Source organism: Protopterus annectens, chromosome 17.part0 (genome assembly GCF_019279795.1).
Source record: "Protopterus annectens isolate FY-2018-M chromosome 17.part0, PAN1.0, whole genome shotgun sequence".
NCBI classification, from domain to species: domain Eukaryota; kingdom Metazoa; phylum Chordata; order Ceratodontiformes; family Protopteridae; genus Protopterus; species Protopterus annectens.
Window position 1 is genome coordinate 367,887,734 of NC_056751.1, and position 23,229 is coordinate 367,910,962.

Genomic DNA, 23,229 nt, shown 5'->3' on the forward strand with positions numbered 1-23,229 from the left:
TCTGCCCCACAGCCCCAGGGTGAGAGATAGTAGTGTTCTCAGTCACAGGGGAGCTCTCAACTTGACGGGGTTGTTGAGCTCATATGCTGTGCATCCCGTAGAGCAGGTGTGATTAAGGCCAAAACTCATCTTGGGCAGTGGGTGTGGGACCTCTTGGGAGATGGACAAGACAGACAATGTTAGTGTGTCCTAGTACTGGAAGTTGATCTATGTGTTGGCATCTTCTTCAGATCTTGTACAGATGCTGAACTTAGCATGTAATCCTGGGCCAGTGTTTATACTTGTCACTTTGGTATTGATCTGTCCTGGCAAAACACAACACAAAAGATAACAGAGTGTTGACCACTCCCCGTGCAACATATAAAACCCTGTAGTGTACATGCAACTGGCAGGTGGAAACATGTAGGGAAGAAACATAAACATACCTGTGCCAGTGATCCCATGTGTTCGAACAACTAGTGTACCTGATTGGGACATATGTAGTGGTCAGTCTGTGCAGAGTTGCTGAATAGCGTATGTAGTATGATTGCTAACCTTTCTGGCTTTCCTGTGAGAGAAACGTACTTCAGGCACTCCCAGAACCTGTGTCTACTCCACCTGGTGTGATACCCATGGAAGTTAGACCCCTCCAGTTGCACACAGCCACCATGCTGTGCATGCTTCTGGGATACCACCATCTCTTGTCATTGACAGTCTTCCAACATGGCTGTGATCCTTCCAATATATGTCATTGATAGTGGCTTCCAACTTGCAGTTCTGTAGATGCTGATGGGCAGCCCCTCTTCTCAACAGGTGCCACCCATTGGTTCAAAGTGCTTGTAGCAGGATGTTTTTCTCAGCAGGGCAGAATTAAACTAACCTCTGTCCTTTGTAAAATATGTTTACATAGTAGTTGCAGACCTATGATATCTGAGTAGTGTTTGCTAGCTATGACTCATCATACCTTGGTTTGAGAGTATTCACCAAGAAAGGGTAGACGGGGCTAGGAAGGCAGTGGAAACCACACGTGGTATCGACAGTGGTGTACTCCAATGGAAATCAAGGTGAGAACTGGTAAGAAAGAAGCCCAACATGCATACAGCTGAAATGTGTAGCACATAAGAGCTCCACATGGATGTGGGCTATGGGAGGGCTTCACAAGTAGCATGATTGGGGACTTATATATCTACATAGGGATGTGACTGATGGGGGGCTTTGCAAAGGGATGTGACTGATGGGGGGCTTTGCAAACAGCATGAGTTGGGGATTCAAATATACATAGGTCACACAGGGTGATAGTTTATGATGACAGTGGTTGCATTTTCAACATCCACAGAAGGTGTCCCAGTGGTAGACACACATTATATGTGTAGGGCAGGGTGAAGGAGGAAGGGGCGACAGTCTTGTTGTTGTGGGCAGCCAACCCACTGCTCCAGTTGTAAACAGATATGGGTTCTTACATTACAGAGTGTATACCTACTAGTATATATTGCAGATCCAGCATAGTATAGATCACTTTGACCAGACAGATGCTCACTTATATGTGGCAGTGGTGGCATATATCATAAGGCAGACTAGAGGGGGAGGGACAGGCAGACCTAGTGTGGTGGGATGCCATCCCACAAATACTGTAGTATCTACACATGTGCATCAGTCAGACTATCTTTAACTGCAGGTGCAGGATGTAGATAAGCATAGCACAGGCACTTAGTGTTATCAGAGTTATATTAATGCTACCATAGGTTATTCTTAGGCAGACACACTCACGTGTATATTACACTGCTGACATATGTCATATTACAGTACTGTAGACCACTGTGTACCTTCTCTTGGCTATATTGTGTAGAATTGTTGTTTTTGTGCTGCCAGATAGATATTAAACTGCCCAAATGCTGCTGCTTTCTGGCTGCATGTTTTGACTTTAATGTGGTGAATTATTTGTAAACCTCATAGATACATACCTGTTTACACAGCGTATATGATAGAGGCAGATGCTGTTAGTGTCAGTGAATCTCTGTTTTCACAGAGGCACATCAGTGAAGTAAGAAGTAGGTATATTCTGCTTTACCCAACGAACATGATGTGCACACCTGCTCATGCAAATAGGCTTTGTGTGTACTGGCATAGTAATACATAGCAGAACTAAGGTGTGCCCCCATGGGGAGTACCTGTGTGCTGTATCAAGGAGGGCAAGATAACTAGTTCAGGGTGCAGCTGCTGGGAATTCATGGATGTCTAGTATGATTGACAGAGAAGCTGATTAGGGTGATTGGTATCCACTATAGCAGAGGGCAGTGCAGATATTGGTACAATGACCTGGGCCACTGCAGCCCTGAAGATTTCTGGATGTGGGAAGCAAATGTGAGGGAGGAATACCTAAATGGTATTGTATGTCTGACATTTCTACTCTTTCCTATAGTAATTTCATTATTTTCCTGTCTTTCAGAGAACTGTTCCTAATAAAGTTTGTTTCCTCTAGCAGAAAGTGTGTCAGGATGGCATTATGGCTGACTGCTTGCTGTGTTGTGTTGTTTTGGCACTGTAGTCTTCTATGAGGCAGGGTGCATGGCCATGCCTTTATGTGGTCGTGGCCACCATTTCATGCTTTTGTTGCATTGCAGATAATACATTTGGTAGGTTAGATGCTTCTGCTTCATTGTATATACATGTGATAGTGTAGCTCAATTCTCAGGCTGTGGACATTGTGCCCTGTAGTATAGTATCTGTCTCTGGCTATGGGCACCATCTCAGGCTTCTTCTTGCCTGCATGTACATGTGTAGCTGTAGCTTTGCTCTGTTGTGTGTGTCTCACTCACACCTGCATGGTTTGCATATCCTTTGTGGCTTTTAGCATGGGCAGTAAGAGAAGAGAATGCCACCAGCTGTTGCAGGAGAGAGCTGAGACTTATGGTAAACAGTAGTTTGTGGACTCCTTCATCACCTGGTTTCCATGTACCAGCTGTGACTAATTATTTCCAATGGTATCCTTCCTTTTGTGTCTCCATTCCATAGATCACAGTGGCACCTCATAGCTGCAGGCTCATTACCCACTACCTGCTGTGGCCCTATCTGAGGTGGATGGATTGGTAGGAGTACCTCACTAACTGGTTCTGACCTCTCACTTGCAGATAACCTGCCCCTTTCACCTGCTTCAGGTCAGCCAGAAATGGGAGGGGGTGATGGAAGTGACAGTTGAACTTTGGGTTGCTGTATGACATCTTCTCCTTTACCAGATTTCTGATTCACTAGTTATAGGTGGATGAGACCCATGCCACTGGGACCCAGGATTTCCATCTGTTGGCTTCCACTACCATCCCCCTGGGGCTGGTCATCAGCTGGCAACCTGCCTGTATCCCACCATATCTCCAGCCATTTATTTGCCCTCTGTTTGTCTGCATACCACATCTCTCCATGCTAGCATGTGCACATCCACCCCTGTATCTGCATAAATGTCTTGTCTGTGTAACCCTGCTACCTTCCCTCCTGTTGCATTCCTCACCCTTTGTGCCTTTTACTGCTCCCATTTTATACATATGAGTGCGTAGTGTGTGTGTGTGTGCGTGCATGTGTGTGTGTGTGTGTGTGTGTGTGTGTGTGTGTTTGTTTGTGTGTAGCTATGTATATATAGATATAGATATACATATGTATGTAAATACATAAAAAAATAAAATGGGAACATGTCCTTAACAAAAAAAAGTCAGTTCTACCTCTCTCCCAGATTGTTTTCCCCTTTTGCGTTCCTACCATGTCTTTCCTCTTTTCCTGCTTTCCTGCCTGCCGTTACACCTCTTTAATAGAACCAATAAGGTATCTCGCTAGCTAGGTGGTAGCTGGGTTATCTGTTGATGCTGTGGCACACTGAGTGAGAGCTTGTCATTGCAGGTGCTTAGTTATGATTTCTTCTCTACCTGTTTTATGTTTTCTCATTAGGCTCATGAAAGGGAGGATGAGAGGGCTGCTTTGCCCATATATGTACTGTGTTAACTACACTGTAGTGGTTGGCTTGCATCATTTCCATCTTGCCTTGTATTCCTCCCTGAAGAGCAGCTATCTGCCTAATTGCACAGTGTGTCCTTACTTAGTTATTCATGTTTGTTTTGCACAGCAGTGTATTCTCTCTGTGCAGCGCAAGCCATCTGCTGCTTTAAGTGGATCTCTATGTATCCTGGCTACAAGTATATAACATTTGTGCTTGCTGATATGTTTAAATTTTTTATGCAATGTAAATATTTCTTTTTCTATTTCTAGTGCCTTTCTTAGATGTGAATAGCTACTTGTATTATAAATTTTTACCTAAATAATTGCATTACTTCTTGAAAAGAAAATAAACTTAATGACTGCCACCATCTTTTGCTATGAATTTGAAACCAGTTGGGTCACTACAATATAACAGTCATAGATCATGTCTGAACACCAAATCTTAAGGTGTAAGATTCTTTACTTTGTTTTAAACAACAACTAATGTCTTAAGATTCTTTACTTTATGTTTTAAATAACAGCCAATGTCTTAAGCAGTTAACATAAAGTCTGAGATGGTTAGTATGTGTTTGCACACTGTGTAGTTATCAGCAGTTAAAGCTGGAACTAAAATCTTTTCATTTTGTCATTGCAGAATTTTGAAGGATAATGGACAGATGCTTCTGCTTCCCTTAGGACAATCATGATTTTAATCTACTTTCAATGAATTGTGCGAAATTTTCTTCTACCGCCTCTGCAGTAAAATGTACAAGTGGCAGCATATTCAAACTGAGATTTACTTCAAACTTCTGCTTTTAACCTTTCGGTGCACACAGCTTTTGTGATTGGGCTAAGCTCAGTCATTTAACGCAAGCATTGGCCAAGAAGGTTGTATGGTTGTCTTTGAGGCCAAAGTAGTGAATACTTGAATGTTCTAATGTCATATTGTCCAATCGTGATACCGTCATATACTGATAAACTAGGGTTGCACTTGGAAGCATTAAACTGAGTGACTGTGTCTAGATACTTGCTTATACAGAAATTAACATTTTTGTGTTTCTTTTATTCATCATTCACTGAAAGTACTGGCAATTGTAGAGCACAATTATCTGTTCATGTTAATCTTTGTACTTCCTTCATTTTTTTGTGAAAGAGTTTTAAGCATGCAAGAGTATAAATGCAGCCACTATTATTGAATGTAATTCCGAAAGCATGTGGCATAGTATTAGATCAAAACAAAAGAATACAGTATATTTTAATATTAAGTATATAATAAAACATTAGTGACTATATATGCAGTTTGACCTTATTTCCTGTATGAAGTCATGTCATACTCGTCATTCCTCCTTGATGGCACATTTAAGACAAGTTACTTTTTCAGCAAATTCCACAATTTCCGGATCAAATTTGGTTCCACTGCAAATGATTTTAAAGTCACTATTGCATTAGATATTGGGATCATCTGACTGCCTCCCTCCAATACTTTGCGCCTGGAGCAGTTGCCCCTCTCACCCTGCCCTAGCTACACTACTGGTGATTTCCTTTTGGTTTAGATTCCTAATGTTGCTATATGATCAAAGGGAGGGCATGGAAAAGGCAAAGACAGTTTCCTATGGGGCTGTGTAGTTGGAGTGCATTTGCAAGAACAGACCCTGTAACAGAGGCTGGTACATACAGGGTGATGTTGGGGAAGGCCATACTACTGGACATATATGACTTAGTGATTTGTAGATGTTTGGACACAACTTTGCACAACATGTACTGCATAAACTGCTGGAGAGTACATTTCCCCGTAAGGAATGTTGTTTTCTCTAATAAATACTTTTAAAACACATGGTTTCCATGTGCTGACATCACTAAGGAAAAAGCAGAAAACTTTAATCTAGGTAATGTCATCATAGGAAAAGTGTGTATTGCTTCCCAATGCTTTAATGAGTGAACCAATGTGCATGTGTGAAGGTACCCATAAAAGTCTGTGGACGTACCACACATGACCCTAAGGTAATGTCACAACAACGCTAAATTTTTGGGGCTGTGGTGTAATGACAAATTTTCAAAGCTTTTTATTAAAAATGACCTAAAAATGTAAGGAAGGGCAGGAATGAAAATGCATTGTGACACTTGATTCCTCAAATGCTACCTTGTATATAGAAACCTTGGCAAATCACTTTAAAAGTGGAGGCAGTGTTGGATCATGACTCTCTAAGATTTCTAAAGGAATTCCTTCAGCACAGACTAATGCTTTCTTGGAGGGGCTGATTGATAAGACTTGGTGGGTGTAAAAATCATACAAAGTAAAGTAGCATTAATAAAAATCATTCCATTCTTTAGTTACTGTTAGATTGTACGTAGTCACTAAAAAGTTAGCAGATTGACTGGAGTGCCTTTCCTCAATGAGGGGTACAGTTTTGTTAATTGAAAGAACTAATGGTGACCTCTATGGAGTTAGTAAAATGGATTCCAGTTAAATGTAAATGGTGAAAATGTTTACATTAGTACTTTTGAATTACATTGCAAAAGAATGTAAGTGTTTCCAGGTTTTCAGGTAGGGTGTGTGCTAGGCTATACTAGGCTTGGTATGAGTGACAGTGTGTTCTGGGAAAATGGGTAGTTCTTCTTAATTATTTCTGTCAGCTTGGCTGATCTGTCATTGTTGTCTTCATGTTTGGACTAGAGGCTCGCATATCAGAAAAGAACAAAAGAAAACTCTTGTTAGTAAATGTACTTCTAAAATTTCATACAAAAGTGGTGATAGGGGAAACCTCTCTTTCACTTGTAATGATCAGAAAGCTAGAAATGAAAGGCACCATCATTATTGCAATGGTTGATCTTTCTGGTGAGTATTTCTGGGATACTTAGCCTCTGTAACCCACCAAAAAGGGTCCGTCTAATTTTATCAAATACTTTTACTGACATTGATACTGAGGGCAATATGTGGAATTTTGATCAACTTAACTTTAATGAACAAACTGAGAGCTTTCCTAAAATTGCTTCATAATGGCCTGTGAATGCTGAAGCCACCTTGGTCTGGTCAAACTTAACAGGTAGGGTGTTTTAAAGTCTGTTTGGACCATATGCATATACAGATTTGCAGAGAAGTCTGGCTGTAGGATATTGCTTTACTGGAGTCCTTTCTGAGCTTGTATATTAGATAGTTTTGTTCAAATATTTTTCTGAGGGGAGCTAATGCCTTGTTTTGTAATATTTTTCAGAAGAGTGTGAAGGAGGTATTTGGTGAAGTGTTTAGAGAACTCATCAGGTAGGCTGTTGGGATCTGATGATTTTCATGCTGATGGCTTGGAGATTGCCGGCTTTAAATCTGAGTGGGTAAAGGAGAGAAGTAGGGTGTGTGATATTTGAGAGAGGATATATAATATAGTTAATTTTTAAAGGCAATAACTGTCATCAAGAGTCCTATGAATCTGTGACTGTTGGTTGTGGTTAGTTTAGTAGTTGGCAAAGATTTCTAGAATTTTACCCACCCAGAGTGAATTCTTTTCCCCGTGTTAGACTTTGTAACTGCATTGATTTTTGTCTTTTTAGCCCATGTTTTGAGTATTCTAATATAAGAATAAGAAAGTACACCTACTTTGATGACCAATGGGGATGCAGTGTACTCCCTCCTTACAAAAAAAAAGAAAAAACTCTGTCTCAGCAGGTGCCAAAGACAAGGGAGTTCAACAGTGTCAGTGGAACCTTGTGAAAGTTCAGAATACCTACTGCAGTTTACCAGCAGGGATGCAGGCTGTACCATCAGATGAAGGGGGAAAAAACAGTTTTTACTTCCATATCTTTTTAGTCTGTTTCCTTTGATTCTCCATCCTCCTCCTCTGAGCTTCATTGTTGTTTTTCTTTATAACATGTTCCCTGTTCAGTATTAGATCTTGTGTTGTCCCCTGTGTCTACCTCGACACATGGATTATCTGTTTGAGACATATCCAATCCGGCAAAAAAAAAAAAAAAACTTACAGGTCTTCTTCAGTGCTCTCCATATCCCATAATGCTATGTGATAACACAATTTCTGAGATATTGTTTGCCATTTCTCTGCACAGATGCAATTCTCAAGCACTTCACTCAAGCAGGGTGTTTTTGTCCCAGATAAGTATTTTTTCTTGATAATTTGTTTTGCTTCTTCTTCCAGAGTCTTTTCCTTGCAGTTTCTAAAGTACTTTTTTCTTGATAATTTTTCTCTTTTTTCTTCTAGAGCCTTTTCCTTGCAGTTTCTTCATCAGAGCAATCAAAAATATGGAAATTCCACCACAGCTTTCAGTAGTTTACTCTCTCTCCTCCTGTGTTATTTTGTTGCTCTAGTCATAGAAGAGGCTTTAATTACTTCTGTGTAATCTTATAGAAGCATTGCAGAACCTGATTGGGAGACAATGATGATAGCTTTTGAGATGGCTCAGATAGATAATGGGAGATAAACCCCTCCTTAACTTTGCTTCTTCTTGAGTCCCTTCTTTTGATCTGGTGCAGTCATTACTGAGGTTTCTTCAGTCTCCCTTTGTCTGCATCAGCAGCCCTAGATACATGTATGTTGAGTGTTTCTCTGATCCATATGACTCTCAGACCTTTGAAGCCACCTGGTTCCTAGATCCAAGAGAGTGGTGCTTTGCTTTAGTTGACTCCAATAGCTTTGGCACTCTCTTTCCTTGAATTCTTCAGTTTTCAACTCCTTGCCACTGGTCTGTGCCTTGGATCTGCTGCGATCTTTAGCACCAGGGGAATGTTATTCAGATCTCTCAGCTTTGGATTTGGCCTCGATCCAGACACCATCTTTCTTGGCACTGTTGACTCCAACATAAACTTTTCAGGTGTTTGAGAAGATTTTGGCACATTATTCTTCCATGGGAAAGGGATGTATTTGACATCTCTGTTCCTCCCAGACCTCACAGTTTTCCTGAGGCTGTCTGTTCTCATTGTCCTCCCTAGGGACAGCTTAACGCCAAAACCTAGAGCCTTCTCTTCCACAAGGGACTAGACCCTGTTCTGACTTCTTTGCGATTTCCCATCTGAGGAGCACATAAAGTGTAACTGTAAAAGGAGGCACTTGGACTGTCCTTAAGAGTCCCATACTGAGGACACAGACCTTGATGAAAGTGAAGGGTCCCCTAGATCTTACTCTGAGTATATCACCTTTTGTGAACTTGTGGAGTTATTGAAACAAAGGGGGTTTGGCCCATTGACACTCTTTCCTTGAATGAGGAGGTGCTCTTTGAAGCTTTTGGACCTGGCCAATCTACCTCCTGGGTGGTCCCTTCTGAGGATCATCTTGTAGATGTTGTTTCGCAAAGGGCTTGATGGGATCCCAGCATGGTGGAACCAGTTTCTTGTAAGCCAGACAAGGTGCTTGTTCCTCCCAAGGATTGACCACACTGGAGTAAAGGGCCTCTATTGTACTTATGCCTGCCACAAAGAAGGAATTATTGGTGGAGAGTTTTGCGATCCATCCGCATAACAGGGAATCCAGAGCAGTGGATCATTTTGGGAAGCAGATCTGTGCCCTCTTGTACCTTCTGCTTTAGGACATTAGCCTATATCTCTCATATCATGAGACTCCAGAGAGACTTTGGTAATGAAGTGCTGACCCTCAGGAAAACTCAAACAGTTGATATCAGGAAGGCCATGTAATCTCAACTGGCCACTTTGTTGTCCATTACTAATGTGACCATGACACTAATTTCTAATGTAGGCAAATGGATCATCTAGTGCAGCAGAGGGAAGTGGCTGTGATTTAGAAAGTGCCAGCAGTCTGCCTTAGACTCCTGTTCTAATAGTCCCCCCCATTGCAGGGGAGGGGGGAATTCTAGGGGCAGAGAGGATCCACAGAACCAAGGATTCAGCTGTCCTGTCTCTGACAGACCCGTCAGCATGCGTAAAAGCTTGCAAACCTGCTCTCCTCTGGCGGCAGTTAGATGACACTTGTCCCTTCACCTTCTAAACTGAATGGCCATCATGCAAGATTCCTAGGTAAAGGGAATCATATCCAGGGACTACATTATCCCATTCCTATCCAAACCCAAGCCAGTTTACAAAACTATTTAAGATGTCCCACAACATCAAAGAAGACAGGTATTCAATAAATTGTCTAGCTACTCGAAAAAAGAGACATCCAGTAGGTCCCACCAAACCACAAGCATCCAGTGTCTATTCAAGATTCTTTTTAGTTCCAGAAAAGAACAAGGACCTCAGTCCCATTTTGGACCTAAGCAGTTTGAATACTTGTTTGAGAAGACACACATTTCAGATGGTTGTGGTGCAATTAATTCTTTCTGTCCTTAGGAAAGGGAACTTGATATGCTTGATAGATCTTCAGGATGCTTATTGCAACATAAAGATTGCCACTCAGTCCTTTTTCCACTTCTGGATGAGGGCCGGTCATTATCAATTCCATTGCCCTTTGGTCTCATCACAGCTCCCTGTGTGTTAATTAAATGCATGGTGGTAGTTGCAGCATACCTTCTGCTGCAGAGATTTTATGTATTTCCATAGTTTGATGACTGGCTTATCACTGCAAGTACAAAAAAGTCCTTAAACCATGCAAGAGATTATTTACTCGCCTTATGTCAATCATTGGATATCTTTTTAAATTATGAGAAGTCAAGACTGGAACCATCTCAAAACCTGGACTTCATAGGAAGCGGTCTATACACACTGTGTCATATCGCTAATTTACCATAAATAAGGCTGACTTCCCTTCATTGGCAAGCTCAGAAGGTTGTCAGTCTCCAGAATCCACCAGCCTTCCTAGCCCTTCGATTGCTGGGTTCCATATCAGCATTAACTGCCCTAGTGCTTTGAGAGAATTTCTTCTTGAGGGTTCAACAATGGATTCTGTCAGTACAATGGTCGCTGTTACCCCATCCACTTTATCACCTGATTAGGCTATCCACCTTGCATTGCTGTCAGTTATATTGGTGGATGAGCTCCCTTCTGGTATGTCAAGGATACTTGTTTGTCCCCCCTCCATTGGCCATGTTCACCATGGATACTTGTCCATTGTGGTCGGGGTGGGGGCATTTTAAGGGGAGAGGAGTCCTATAGACATGTTGACCTACAGAAACCAGTCTTCACATCAGTATTCTGGAGATGAGGGTGGTTCTCCTAGTATTGCAGGTCTTTAGGACCATCTTCCTCAGGGTGTGATTCTATACAGATGGGTAACAAATCTGTTGTCTGGTATAAAAAGAAGCAGTGGGGAACCTGCTCCTATCACTTGTGTCACAATGCCACAAGATTTTGGCAGTGGGCTGTGTCTTCACAGCATTTTCTAATACAATGCACATAACCAGGTCAAACCAATATTGTAGTGGATAGGCTGGGTAGGTGCATCCTCATGCCTCATGAATGGTCTCTTAACTACATGGTAGCAGCAGACATTTTCAATTGTTGGGTCCAGCCTTACTGTGATTTGCATGCATCTCCAACCAACACAAAGTGCAGAAGCTACTTTGCTCTCAACTGTCAACAGAAACAGTCATCGAGAGATTCTCTAGTCCATAATTGGCCACCTGATCTCCTGTATGCCTTCTCTCCACTTCCTCTGATATCCAAATTTCTTCAGAAAGCTTCCATGTGCAAGGCAACTGTAAATTCTCTTTGTATCCTTCTGGCCAAGACAAGTCTAGTTCCCTTACCTTTGACCTCACCATGGGTCCTAGACCCCAGACTGTAACTCCTGTCTCATGTGTCCAACAAGGCCCATCCTGACATCAAGTCCCTCAAACTGACAGCATGGATTCTCCACTTTCCAGTGATGGCCAGTGGTTCTCACCTGACCTCCTGCAGTACTTTGAATTTTATCCACTTCCCAGAAACCCTTCACTCAAAAAATATACAAAAGTAAATGGAAAAAGTTTTCATTGTTGGCCATGAAGAATGATTTGGATCCATTTTGGCTCCTATGTTATCTTTCCTGGAGTTTCTGGCTAACATTTGCCAGACATGAACAAGGTATTCTACAATTAAAATGCAGCTGAGTGCTGTTTATATTTTCACAGGAGTTCAAATTCTTCTTTTTCTGTTGCATCCCTAAAAAATTCAAAATCATTCCTCAAATATACCTTCCTGTTGATGACCCCAGTTAAATATCCAGTTATTCCTTTGGTCCATACTTTCATATTACAAGCCCTCATAGAAGCACCCTTTGATCCTGCTTCTACTATCTTCTTGTGGGAAACCTTATTTCTATTGGCTATAACTTTTGCCAGATGAATCTCTGAGTTACAAGTATTGTTTTGCAAACATAGTTATTTGATCTTTCATAAACATATAGTCACATTGAGACCCAACCCCTCTCTTGTTCCTAAAGTTGTCACAGAGTTACCCTTGAATTAGTCTATTCATATTCTTTCCTAGCCTCTCCAACTGGGATGAATACTTGCATTCATTAGATGTCCATTGTCATTTTCAGGTTTTATTTGCATAGCACAAAGTCCTCACAAAGGTATGATCAATTGTTTGTACCTTTCTCTAAAGCTAAATTGGGCTCAAACATTTCTAAAGTTTTCTTATCCAGGCAGCTTTCAGACTGTATATTCTTTGTCTACAACTCAAAGGGATTGTTGCTTCACTTAAACCAAAATTGCATTCCACCAGAGCAGTGTCTACCTCCGCTTTATTTTTTGATGATTCAGTAGTGGATGATATTTGTGCAGCAACTATGTGGCCTACAGGGCACATGTTTGTCAAGTATTACAACTGTCTCTCATTTCCTTATCCAGAGCTGTGATTGGTTCCACCATTCTCAAAGGGATTGTGCCATGATACCACCCAGGATTTGTGTTAACTGGGCACTCTGTTCCACATGGAGACAGACAGAGGAAACAATACAGTTTATGAAAATTACGTACTTAACATAATGACAGATCCTTGTTGTCCCTCCCCATCTGTCTCGACAACCCTCTCTCCTTTTCACATCCAAATTGTCACTTTCTGTGTTAGAGGATTATGAAGGACTTTCCTGAAGTCTTGTCAGCTCCATTCTACTAGTAAGAGTCTTCTGTTAGGGGAGCTTTTCCTTATTTTTAAGGGCAGACTCAGTTGTGTTTGCACATAGCATTATGGAAGAGAGAGAGAGAGCTTGAACACTGGAGTAGCTCTTAGATTTTTTTTTTTGTTGGCTCAGACATTTCTTGCGGTGGCTAACCCCATGATGGATGGAGAGGGGCAGCAATGTCTGTCATTATGGTAGCTACATTTCTTTCATTTACATTCCCTTTCTTGATGCATATTCTGAGAACTCCATCATGTCTTTCATCGTGTGATCCAAGGAAGTTCATCTCAAGTCATTGACTCCCACATGTGCAATGTTCATATCATACTTGCGGTAAAGGAACTTAAGGGCTGTAGTAATGTTACATTTCATGGCACCTGAGAGGCAATTCAGCTTGGTGTGTGTTGCATCTATGTTAGTAACTATGGAGTCAACTATAACCAGGATGTTTCCATGTGAACAAGCTTGTTCTTGCTGACTTAAGGGCTTCTGCATGCTTGCTATGTGACCCCTGTTAGTTAGTGACTGTATTTCCTATACTGTCAGAATGAGCTTGCATGGTTGATACGAACTGTTGATAGTAGCTTGCATGCAGGAGGTACATTTGAGGATGTAAGCTGATGCCTAGACTTCGGAGTCCTAGAAGGTCTTAATAAAGATTTTTTTAATGACATCAGAGTAAGACAGCCTAGAGTTAGTAATTTGTGAAGTTGCATAGGTACAGGTGGGGCTCATATAGTGTTAAGCTCACTGCATGTAGCTGGCTGAGAAAGGGTGCTTCCAGATGAGTAATTTGTTTATACCGCTCACATATAAAGTCTTTGGGTTTAGAAGGAATTCATTATCAGTAAGCATGAGGCTGTTCAAAAATTGCCTCAGGATTCCATATGCTATTAAGCTGGCAACAGGAGAGAGGGTTATATGTTAACTTCTCAAGATGACCAGCGCTGCAAGAATTAAAGTAAGCGGGGATCTAAACATGGACTGAGTAAATATTAGAGCTGTGGAAGTTAGTTGGACTAGTTTTATGCTCATCAAAGTCCACACTGCTCAGTGCAACTGGTACTCAGAGTGCACAGATCAGTGCAGCTAAGTGGAAACTCATGCAGCTCAGCAGAAGCAGTTCTGACAAATTAAAAATGGATAAGTAACTTGTGGATGTTGTAAGTGGCAATCCTTCCTGTATTATAAGAATAGAAAGTTTCACTTGCATGTGCCTACCCACTGTGGAAATACCACCAGTACTACTGTGCTGTGCTAAGCCCAGCTATGTTTAGTAGACAAAATAGAAGAAAACAGAACAACCAATGAAAACTAGATGAAATCTGAAGTTCAGGTACTCAAGACTACCAGGACCAATTTGTCTAACCCTCAAATAGATCAAATCAGAACTGATTCTAATATGGCTTCCACCCCTGGCCAAATAGATTTACTCAAGACAGTGGTTTAAATGGAACAAAACAGTACTGAGTAAAACAAAATAGTTCAAAAAGTCCAGAGTGCAACTAGCAATATCAGGCAAGGCAGTATTACATGAAAATGACTAAAATGATGTATTAAAAAAAAAAAGTACTGGCAGTACAAAAACAGCTCAAATGCCTAATAGATGATGCAAAAGCAGCTTAAAATGGCTGTAGGAGTGAGACAACTTAAGTGCAGACAAAATGAATGCAGTTTCCATGTCTTTCTCTCTCTCTTTGTAGATGCAGCAACTTATTAAACGGTGGGGGCACTTGGCTTTACTCTCTGCAGTCTTTTAGGAAGTCTTATTTCTCAGCCTTCTGCTGTTTTTCCTTCCACTTTTCCCTCCTTTTTGTATCATCTTTTCCTACCCACACTGTAACACTAATACCATTCAGCTATCCTACATTTTGCTTATGGTGAATAATAACAGTTCATATATTTTTATTGTTTATGTATATGTCTGTTAATGTACTTTATTTGTACATTTGTGTTGCCTGTTTAATCTGTCATACGTCTGTATAAGTAATCTGTCATACTTTTGTACAAGTAATCTGTCATACTTCTGTATAAATTGTCTATATTTTTGCTCTTAGGCTGCGGCTGAAATTGTTTTATGTGGATCAGTCCACTACTCAAGTAAAAACACAAGCAGAAAAAATAAAAAAATAAATAAATGGCACATTATGATTATGCTTGGGCTTAGAAATGCTTTTATAGCCATTCCGTCCTCTAACTTGCCCTGTTCTACCTTGCTGGGAGTAAAGAGTAAGTTTCATGGTTTATATCTGAATATGAATAAATCTTTCTCATTTTCTCAGATTTGCAGGATGCACCCTCTTTTGTAATGTAGTTTCCCTTCTGAGCTTGATTTTCTCCATCAGAGTCTGGTTTCTTGCAACCATTACATACTTGTACTGTGGTGCCTAATCAAGTGAGGCGTCTATATTTTTGATTGGGCTATTTAACATGCTAGTATTCCAAAATGTCATTAACATTTATTTCAAGTATTGTTTTACCTGAACTAGTCAGTAAGTATGGAATGGAGTTGAGTAGATTACCAAGACTGTTCTTTGCATTACTTAGAGAATAGTTAGCAGAGCACTTGACTGTTCAGGGAAAACAAAGTTATAATTACGTGTAATTAAAACAAATTGCAAACAACCAAATTTACAGTATTCAGCAGAATGTTTGAATTTGTCTGATCTCAAGGGGCCATGTTACAAGCTTGAATGTCAGAAGACAAAGCCACAAAAGCTCAAAATAGAAATACCAAATGATTTTGAACACTCCCTAAAAACACTGAGCAAGTGTAACTGCCTGAGATATAATGTCCGAGTGATCCTCCATGAACTGCCTCTTGGTAACCAGCAAACTTTCAAATGTGTATGGTTTAATCTCTTACCTGAACAAATTTGGTTTAATTTTTTCATTAAAACCACCAAACTTTTTAATACTTTTCTCCCTGGTAAGTGTTATAACAAGAGCTGTATCTCCTTTGAGTATTATATAATCTATGTATTACTAATGCACTTTAGTAAACTTTAAAACAATAATGTCAAACTTAGAAGAAAGTTGCCCGAGTGTTTTGGGGGACACTACACCTACCCATTACCACTATATAAATATTTTAACTCCAGGGTTGCACAGCCTCAGAAAAGAGGAAATGATTTGTTTTTCTGTAAAATGTGAACCCCTTGCAGGTATGAAGATATTTGCTGTCAGGGTGACAACTCCACTCCAGCAGCGAGTTGAGTGGCTATGAAAGAAAAAAAAAAAAAACGGATTGATGTGGGGATGTATGTACCTAAGATGAAGATGTTACAAAGGGTTGGACACTAACTCTGTTAACCAAAATGTAAATAAAATAAAGCATCTTTGTATCAGAAACATTGTCTACTCATTCCTTTGAGGTGCTTGAAAATGCAGATGTGAAGTTAACAGACAGTAGTTAAGTCTGCATAGTTACAGTTACATCAAGTTTATTGTCTACCAAAAAACGCCCAATGATTCGAAACTAGACACAGAAAAGACAGAAAGATGCCGGAAAACAACACTCAGATGCCGGTAATAGCGTAAAATGATTTAATTTCCGCTTTCGTCACAACTTCATCAGAATACAAAAACAGTTGAAATCAACCAGTATAAATAGCCCGTTCAATTAAAAAACAGTTAATTTAAACAAACAATAATATAAACAAATATTAACTATGATTGTAATAAAAACTCACACATTAAAACAGGACCTTAAATCTATATCATAATTTTTATTAATGACTAATTTACGATCTTTTAAAAAGCACTTCAAGTTGATACTTTCATTTAATCCTGGAAAAATATCAGATTTAAGTTTAACCTGCCATAAACATTTTGTTATCATGGAACATGATCAATATAATTCTAGGATGTTAGAATTGTTGGACAACCCTAATGAATATGAACCCGTTCCTTTCTTTGAAATATTAAAAAGTTTCAGGACAGTACATTCACATCTTTATGATGCTCTAATGTCTAGTGAGATTGATCTAAAGTTATATAATTTTTGTTTAATTGACAAACCAAAGATTGGAGTTATTTTTGGAGTTCCTAAAACTCACAAGAATCTATTAAACCCTCCTTTACGTCCCATTGTGTCTTCTCCACACTCAGTCACCGAAGGTATTTCACTTATCATTGATGCCCTTTTGGGACCTTTGATTTATGACAACATATCCTATACCAAGGACTCTTGGCACTTTTTGGAAAAAATTAGAGCTTTTTCCAATAGTGCTTCTGTAGATTCGTTTGATGCTACTAAACATGTTATTTTTACGATGGATGTCATTTCCCTTTATACATGTATACCCCACAAAGAGGGGGTGGATGCAGTTCGCAGTTATTTAGTCAAAAAGAATTTATTTAATAATTCTATCATTGCTGTTATATGTAGATTTCTGGACATTATTTTGGAGAACAATTTTTTTATGTTTGGCAACACATATTACAAACAAAAACGTGGTGTAGCCATGGGGTCTCCTGCAGCACCTGCTTTTGCCAACCTGGTAATGGCATGGTGGGAACTAGAATTCATTCCGATTTTAAAAGAGATGTTCAATATTCTTTTCTTTTGTAGATTTATAGATGATTTGTTTTTTATTATTGAAGGAAATACAGACACAGTACATTCCTTCATAAGTCAAGTTAACTCCTTTTCTAGTTACATTAACTTCACCTTAGGTGATGCCGGGTCGGCAGTTAACTTTTTGGATACCCACATTTGGTGGGATTTTGAAGAACTAAAATTTCATAGTAAAATCCATAGAAAGGAGACTTTCACCAACGGATATTTACATAACAACAGCGGTCATCCCATACACATCAAGAAAAATATTCCCAGAGGGCAGTTCATCCGAGCTTGTCGGATGACCACTAAAGATGATTTATTGGTTTCTGAATTTCATTTTATAACCTATTTGTTTACACAGCGAGGATACAATGAGCAATTTTTATTTGACATAGGTGGTGAAGTATACAATAAACGGTTGACCCATTTTCCTGCCATATTATACGATACTCAGAACACTTTCAATAATGGTAAAAATCAGAGCATTAGTAACGACATCGTTTGTTCTTTTGATATGAGTATCGATAGTTATAGGATTAAAAATATTATTCAGAGCAATTGGAAAGTAATACAAGGTAACCGAGAGATTTTCCAACTTGTGGGCTCTAACCCAAAATTTGTGTTTCGTAAAACCAACGCACTAAAGAGTATTTTGGAGCATCATTGTATCCATGACTCCATCTCTTTGATAAAAAAGAAAGGCATGTTTCGATGCCAGCATTGTCATATTTGTAGATATATATCTGAGGGTCCTTATATTAACATTATCACTTCTGACAGGATCATAGAAGTTTCCGATTTTATTGATTGTAACACTAGCGGAGTTGTTTTTGTTAGCATGTGTTCCTCTTGCCCCGCATTTTATGTGGGGATGACAACGAGATCTTTAGCTACTCGCATTAAGGAACATTTATATGCCATTAAAGTTAAAGATCACAACAACGCTCTATACAAGCATTCCATTTCATGCACTACATATAACAAATTTTTATTTTCAGTGTTAGAAAAATGTAAATCAGATAAAAGGGCTGGGGACTTCAAGAATTATATTGAACAACGGGAATGTTTATGGCAGGTTAAACTTAAATCTGATATTTTTCCAGGATTAAATGAAAGTATCAACTTGAAGTGCTTTTTAAAAGATCGTAAATTAGTCATTAATAAAAATTATGATATAGATTTAAGGTCCTGTTTTAATGTATGAGTTTTTATTACAATCATAGTTAATATTTGTTTATATTATTGTTTGTTTAAATTAACTGTTTTTTAATTGAACGGGCTATTTATACTGGTTGATTTCAACTGTTTTTGTATTCTGATGAAGTTGTGACGAAAGCGGAAATTAAATCATTTTACGCTATTACCGGCATCTGAGTGTTGTTTTCCGGCATCTTTCTGTCTTTTCTAAGTTTATTGTCTACTTGGAGTTGTTAGCTAGAAGATAGAGTTTAAGCAAGAAGTTATAATTATTTTATGAGTTAAATAATAATCTCATTAAATGAACTGTTCTGTTGGAGTCCTGGTCCAGTTCCTGCCAGTGGAGCACATCGTGTACATATGTGGGTGGTGGTAGAGTAAAAAGAATATGGTAAGCTAGTTAGTAGTTATCATTTAGTAACAAATTTATAAAAAAATAGTAGTTAGCATTTAGTAACAAATATGAAAAAAGTATCTCACGAAATTAAAGACGCTGTCTGTTTTATGCTGGCTATGTTGACTTTCTTGGAAAGGTTTCATGACATAATTTGGTGTCTGGTGGCCATGGGAAGTTGTCACAGTCACATTTGTCAAGAAGCGTTGGTGCAGCTTTAGTCCTGCTAAGCAGAGGGTGGGAAGTAACAAAGGGGAAACACAGAAGAAAGGCTGTTTGGCACCAACACTAGTATCCTGAAATTGTTCTAAATCAAGGGTGTCATATTCTGTGGGAAGATGTGATGAACATGAGCCAAGCCACAATGAAAATGGAGAATTCTAAGACAAGTATTTATAGCATGCTGATGACTGTAAACAACTGCAGTAGTCATTGTAGAGCAGTCCTTCACTTTTTACCTTGTCTGCCCTTGTCTTAGGAGGTGATCGTATTAGAAATATCACCCATCATGATCTGACAAGTTACTTGCTTTCTTCTCTAAATTGCCTAAACTGCATGTAAAATAAATGCCCTAGCACAGCATACTACATTTGACCAGATCAGCAGATCAGGACAGTAACATTCATATATGAAATTTTGGCTTCTTGAGTTTAATGTTCCTGAATGTAGAAGTGTAGCAAATGTCATTCAGCTTTTTAAATGTGCTGTACCACAGAATAGTTATGATACAACAGCAGGGCTGGTAGTTTAAAGAAAGTGCTGTCATTCCACTGGTTTAGTCATATAAAAGCTGTCTCTGATGTCATGTCTACAGATCTGCATCAGAAAGGTTGCCAGGACTGCACACGTACAGTTATGCAGCTGTGCACCAGTACACAACCCAGTGGCATTCAGAGAGGGTGTATAAGCACTATATGTAGTAGCAAATTATTTGTTATGTGGAGAGGAGTCCAGGGATGTAACTGTCTGCTGCAGTAAACAGATTGTTCAGTAATTATTTACTTGAAACTAGCCTATGCTTTATGGAACAGCCACTACTAATGGCTGTTCTTTGTAGCAATGGCTTCCATTCCTTCTCCAGGAATTTATTTAGTTTCCTAAGTCAGTGTTACACAGAATTCTTATCAGCATTTCTAGTCCTTACAGTGAAAGCTTTGGTTATGTCATTAGGGAAATTGTTTTAATCTCATCTTTTATCACAAACAGAACTGTGAAAAAGAAGAACCCAAGCAAAACCATATAGACCAATAATTATAAATAACTTTAGTAAAACCTGTCCAGTACTTTGGCAGAATGGTTTTACCTGCCTTGTTTATATGACATTACCCCAGACTATATCTAAACCCCATGCATGCAGTGAATGTATACATACAGTAAATTAAGTCTGAGTTACGATTAAATTTAAGAGAAGTCTGTAAGTTTTAAGATCCTGGTTCAGATTTTTTTGAATAGCTGATGGGAAATATAAACAGAAGTCGTATACTTTTTTAATCATAGACTGTGTTTTGGTTAACAGCTAGATGCAAACATACATCACAACTGTACAGATTTTCGCAGAATGTCCAGATTTGTGCTTCATATTTTTGGTCTGTTTCTCATAAAATTGTGGTTTTCTGGTAAATCACTGGAAAATCATTGAGGGTTGAAGCCTGAAAATAATGACAGTCATTTGAGTTTCACCCATCATACCCTTCAGAAAATTCATACTATTGCAAAACCTTTCTAAGTTTGTAAGAGCAATATTTAAAAGGTGTACCTATTTGTGGTCTTTCACTCCCTTTGTTTATAGCTTTGCCCAGAATTATTCCTCTAACAGGTTGAGAGGTATGTATGCAAATGGTAATAGTTATGCCTATAGTTTGAAAAGGAACATGACTATCTTTGTTTTAATAGTAAGACACCACTGGTGTGACTTTTGCAATGTGAATATTTTAAGAACTTTTATTAAAGAGCAATTTGATTATAACATTACTGATTTGGCAGTCACTGTACATAAATTATTTTAAAATCATAGACCACTTTGGTTATAATATTACTGATCAGGGTTTGGTATCAGACAAGCATATCCTATTCAAGAACTGACCAGTCCTTTTTAAGATCATTAACAGCATGGTGTGTTTAGGTTATGGAATCAACACGGTCTGCTAAGGTATCACTGAGGTGCTCAGTCAGAAGAGCCAGACTATAGTGCGAATCCCGAAGCTAGGAAACATTAAGCTAGGAGTACAATCAGAAGCAGTCTGTGAAAGTTGATGTTAACATTTAAACATTTTTTTTTTTTTTTTTTTTTTACTGAGGGCAGGTTCCCCCAGCACCCCTGCTAATTATATATCCTAACTATGAGCTTTCTGTACTTCAGAAGAAAGGGAATTCTGCAAGATATAATGTCAGACTCTTTTTCTTTGCTTCACTGCTGGACTCGTCAGTACAAACTTCCCAGTGCTTCTGTCGTGGAGGCTGCCATGCTGCTCCAGCAGCACCACAGTTTGACCTACACTAGAGGCAATCTCCTATTTGGAAGATCTCTGTATCCACAAAGGCCTCCAACTCCCCACTTTCTGGTTCTCTGAGGTTCTTTCTGTTGCATGATGCCAAGTTGGACATGGCCAGACAAGAAGCAGTCATACTGTGGCTCACAGTGGGTTTTTCAAGTCCTACCTTCCTTCTGTGCGAATGCTACATCCATAGATTGAGTGGGCAGTGAGGCATGGTCTGTTGAAGATGTGACTGCTCAGGCCCTAAGGCTCTCTGTTCTGCCATCTGCTCAGAATTACATGTGCCTTCACTTCACTTGGTTTGCCTACTCTATCCTTCAGCTAGCTAGACTTTGAACAGTAAATCTTTTTTTTTTTTACTATCTGTATTAAATAGCTGCTTAAACAATGATAGAGGTATATATACATTAATAATAAAAAAAAAAAACACTGTGGCATTTTCCATTATTTTCATGCAAGTATATGTGTATGTTTTCATTTTAACAGTTTTCCCTCCAACATTACATAAAGTACTCAATTCCTGCCTTCCCTTAAACATCACTCCTCCTGAATATTATTCATATATTATTCTGAGAAATTCCATTTATTTCTATGAGATTTACTGTTTCCCGTTCCTAAAGATAACATCTCCAGTCATTTTATCTTCTTTACAGTATTCAGTGCTTCAGTTAAAGTTATCTTAGATTTTGATTTCCATTTTCTAGTAATTGCTTTTTGGCAGTCTGTAACATTAAACTTAGTCATTAATCTGTGTTAGCAATTCAGATCCTATGCCCCAGCTCAAAAGAATAATTTCCTTAGAACCATTTGCTCCTCCAACATTTCTGATAAAGTACTCTTCAGGGATCAGCCAGCTTGTTACACACCCAAAAACATGATCTGAAGTAGGATATTCATTTGTCTGCAACCTGTGGGTTATGGATCCGATATCGGATCCGAACCGGCATAGTTTTCCAGCTATGGATCCAAGCTCTCAGCTCCTCCCCTCACCCATAATGCCCTGCTCTACCCTCATGACCTCAGATCTTGTTTGCCGCGCTGGTAACTAGATGTGGATTACATAGCTCTCAGCTAAGTAGACTTTTCTTGTTAAAAAAATAGAGAATTTTTTCCTTCTTTAACAATTTTTGTGTGAAAGTTGTAGGTTTCCTATTATTATTGACTGTTTTTAGATTAATTTAATTTTCAGTAGTAATTTTTATTCCCTCCCCTCGCTGGTACGTAGAGTGTGTGTGAGGCCTGTGTGCTTTTTTTTTATTGTTTAAGTTACTTTCTGTAACTTTAGGTTAGTTTATAGACTATGGCTGAACAGCCTAAGTCCATATTTTCTAAATGCTCCGAGTGTGGCCATAAGCTCTCACCGGCTGATGGCCACACTCGGTGTGTTAAGTGTCTTGGGGTTGAACACCTCACATCTGGTTGTTCCATTTGTGCAGGGTTCAACCCCAGGGCACTGAGGGAGCGGAGGTCCAAGCTGGTCTTGGCGGGTCTTTTACCGCCGGACTCGGCTCCGACCTCCGCTCCTTCGGGACTCCTGGCTGCAGTTGTTCCCCTGTGGCACCCTCCTGCTCCTGGGACTCAAACTCCCGCTTCAGGACAGGAGAGGGATGCTTAAGAAGGACCGGAGGAGAAGCACCACAAGCGGCG

The 23,229-nt window shown here is 39.4% G+C and overlaps 1 protein-coding gene across 1 annotated transcript in view; it reads left to right on the plus strand.

The window, feature by feature from the left end:
* LOC122791394 (malignant fibrous histiocytoma-amplified sequence 1 homolog) overlaps window positions 1-16,558 on the plus strand; it is a 1,282,214-nt gene extending 1,265,656 nt beyond the window's left edge. The window contains exon 11 of the mRNA XM_044059133.1: window positions 4,592-16,558. Within this exon, the coding sequence (XP_043915068.1) occupies window positions 4,592-4,606 (15 nt within the window). The 3' untranslated portion in view covers window positions 4,607-16,558. The remainder of the gene's footprint in view (window positions 1-4,591) is intronic.
* Window positions 16,559-23,229: the final 6,671 nt, after the last annotated feature.